This window comes from Penaeus monodon, chromosome 30 (assembly GCF_015228065.2).
Source record: "Penaeus monodon isolate SGIC_2016 chromosome 30, NSTDA_Pmon_1, whole genome shotgun sequence".
NCBI classification, from domain to species: Eukaryota; Metazoa; Arthropoda; class Malacostraca; order Decapoda; family Penaeidae; genus Penaeus; species Penaeus monodon.
The window spans coordinates 19,407,608-19,410,264 of record NC_051415.1 but is presented as its reverse complement, the minus strand read 5'-3'; the positions used below and the strand labels follow the sequence as shown (position 1 = coordinate 19,410,264).

At 44.1% G+C, this 2,657-nt stretch overlaps 1 protein-coding gene across 1 annotated transcript; it reads right to left on the bottom strand.

Annotated features, from left to right (window-relative positions):
• On the bottom strand, positions 1 to 2,427 carry LOC119592606 (the record flags this gene model as incomplete). The annotated part of the gene is given in 3 exon segments (XM_037941490.1): positions 1 to 1,491; positions 1,757 to 1,863; positions 2,285 to 2,427. Coding segments are annotated over 3 exon segments (1,602 nt in total). The 5' UTR covers positions 2,301 to 2,427.
• Positions 2,428 to 2,657: the final 230 nt, after the last annotated feature.

Here is a 2,657-nt window from a genome sequence, read left to right as displayed (position 1 = left end):
GTAAGCTTCATTCTAATCATCCTTGGCTATATTTTCTAGGCCGCATTGGTAGTTCCCTTTTGCTAGAGTTTCTTCGAGCGTGGTGAAAGTGGAGACAGGGATAAATGGGAATCTTTTGAGATCGAGTGAAAGTTTGGTTAAAGAAGGAAGAGCTAAGAGTGAGGTGATAGACTGGGCAGACAACGAACCTGCACCGAGGTAAATAACACTAAGTTTATGCAGACTGTTGTTCTTCAGGAGTTTATCCATGACTGCATCTGTTAAAGCATCCTGGTTAACGTCTAAGGTGAGCGTTTCTAACGATCTGTTGTGGGCGATTAGTCTCTCCAGAAGAGCCGGCTGGATCACCGCGCTGGAGAGAGTGAACCGCTTCAACTCGGGGAAGGCAATGGCGTTTTTCAAAAAGGGCAGGCGATCTCCGTGACTAGAGGATATGTTTACGTGTTTCATTTCCAGGCGCTGGAGGTGCGGACAGTGCTCTTGGATGGCCTTGATGGTATCCATGGAGATGGAGTGGTAGGTGTATTCCTCAAACTCCAAGTCGAGTTCCAGAAGGTTCTTACCGACAGCCTTAACGGCGGACACAATAAGTTCTTCGGAAACAAGGCGAAGGCTTAATGCTTTCAGTTCTTGGAATTCGGACAAAACTTCAAAGGATGTGAGACTTGGGTCGTAACACTCGATCATGAGGCGCTCTAGACGGGGACAGAGAGCCACTAAGCTCCTGAGTGTTTCTTCTGTCGGTCTCCATTGTGCTAGCGAGGAAAGGGAGAAGGAGCCAGGGTCTGTGGTGACTTGCTGGAGGAAGAGCAAAATATCGCTGATGGGAGAATTCCAAGCCGTATACTGGATCTGTCGAAGGTTCCGGAGGAAACACAAAAGCACCAAAGCGCCACAGACAGATAATCTTGGGGACTCTACAGACAGGAACCGGAGTGACTGTAATGCCGCTGATTCAAGTTCCGTTGCATCGCCACCGCTGCAAATGATGTTTCCAAGGGCGGAGAAGTCTGTGTTTGCCCCCACCAAGGCTCGCACTACATCCTCGTCGGAGACAGTGCAGGAATCCAGCTGGAGCGAGCGGAGGTCGCAAGGATTCTCCTGAAGGTGTGTGAGGACTTCGCTGCAAAGGTCTCCAGATACGTGAATGTACCAAAGTTGGGGGCAGCGATCAAGGATTCTCGGCAGGAAACCTTCTTCCATTTCCACGCCCTCTAAATGTAGACTTTCCAAATGGAAAATTTTCACGTCGTTCAGAACTTCCAGGATTTCATGGCAGTCTTCGTGGTCAAAATGCACCTGTTGTTTGGACTTGACGTCGGTGGTGATGCCAATGTGATTGACATCTGTCAGCAAGTGTGTGCAGAGAAGAGCCTTTAACTGGTGTTTATTTTCATTCTTTTGACTCGACGCAACTTCCCGCATAACATCCGTCCGCACGTCCAAAGGAAGAGAAGTTCTCAGAAGTTCACAAACATTTTTGAGATCACTCTGGGGAAAGACAGATAAACAAGATATTAAATGCCTGTGACACATATTATAACCATCTCATATAAGAGCTAATTCCGCATTATACTTAACGATGATGCTCTGTTTATATGTAATATTAGTAAATTTTGACTGATTTAACAACGTGAATGAAAAAACAATTAAAAAACAACAACTAAGGAATGTTTCCAGAATAAGTATTGTTACTAAAACAGAAATAAATGCAGTAAGTACCATCAATACAGATGTTCATATCACAAGTCCGTACCTTATTTTTGTGATTTGTCGTTGTGGTGGCCACCAACCCGGCTACACTGGCTAGGGTTAGGTCACACAGTCGAAGTGGATCTTTGTGTGGGGCAACTTGACGCCAGCCTGTGGAAGAATAAAGAACGTCGGGATGATTCACTGTCTCTATTTTAGGATAAAAATAAACATATATTTCGCCCCCAGCTGTCGACACGAACTGGAATCAAGTTCCCATTAGTATTTATTCCACAGCAAAATTTCCGTTATTATTCGATCCATCGGGAAAGCTCAGTTAATACTAAACCTATCGCAGGGGTTGTGTGAGGTAATATTGATCCATACTGTCCCTTCGTGTGGTCTACCTTTGTGAATAATGTCTGTATGAGAATGAGTAAGTGTCGAAAGCCTGATGATTCGGACTTCAAAGTCACCACCAGGACGATATAACATTCCTTCATAGTGTGTAAACCGCTAATTATCTTTTATAATTTTGCCATTTGTTTTTTTTTAATGAAATCCACTTCATGGAAAAGAAAAGGGTACTTACTGTGTGAATTATCCATACTCTTCCTTCACAGATGCACTAAACCTATATGAGAGGGGCAAGGACGAGGCACTCTGGGAGAGGAAATCCCACTGCGGCCGAGATGTTAACAACAGCCAAGCCGAAGTCCAACTGACAGGAGCTGCGTGAAATGCGTGCTATATATACTGAACCCACATATCGACACGTGCGTTCGTGTGTGTGTTTTTGACACACCTTACGTCATCATCGACACTGGATGAATTGTTTGCTTGATTCATGGATATGCGAATGTGCTACTATTTTTTTTATCATTATCACTGATATTATAATCCGAGACCTTTATCATCGTCTTTAGGGTTATTATTGCGATTACTTTTTTATCGTTTCATCGAAA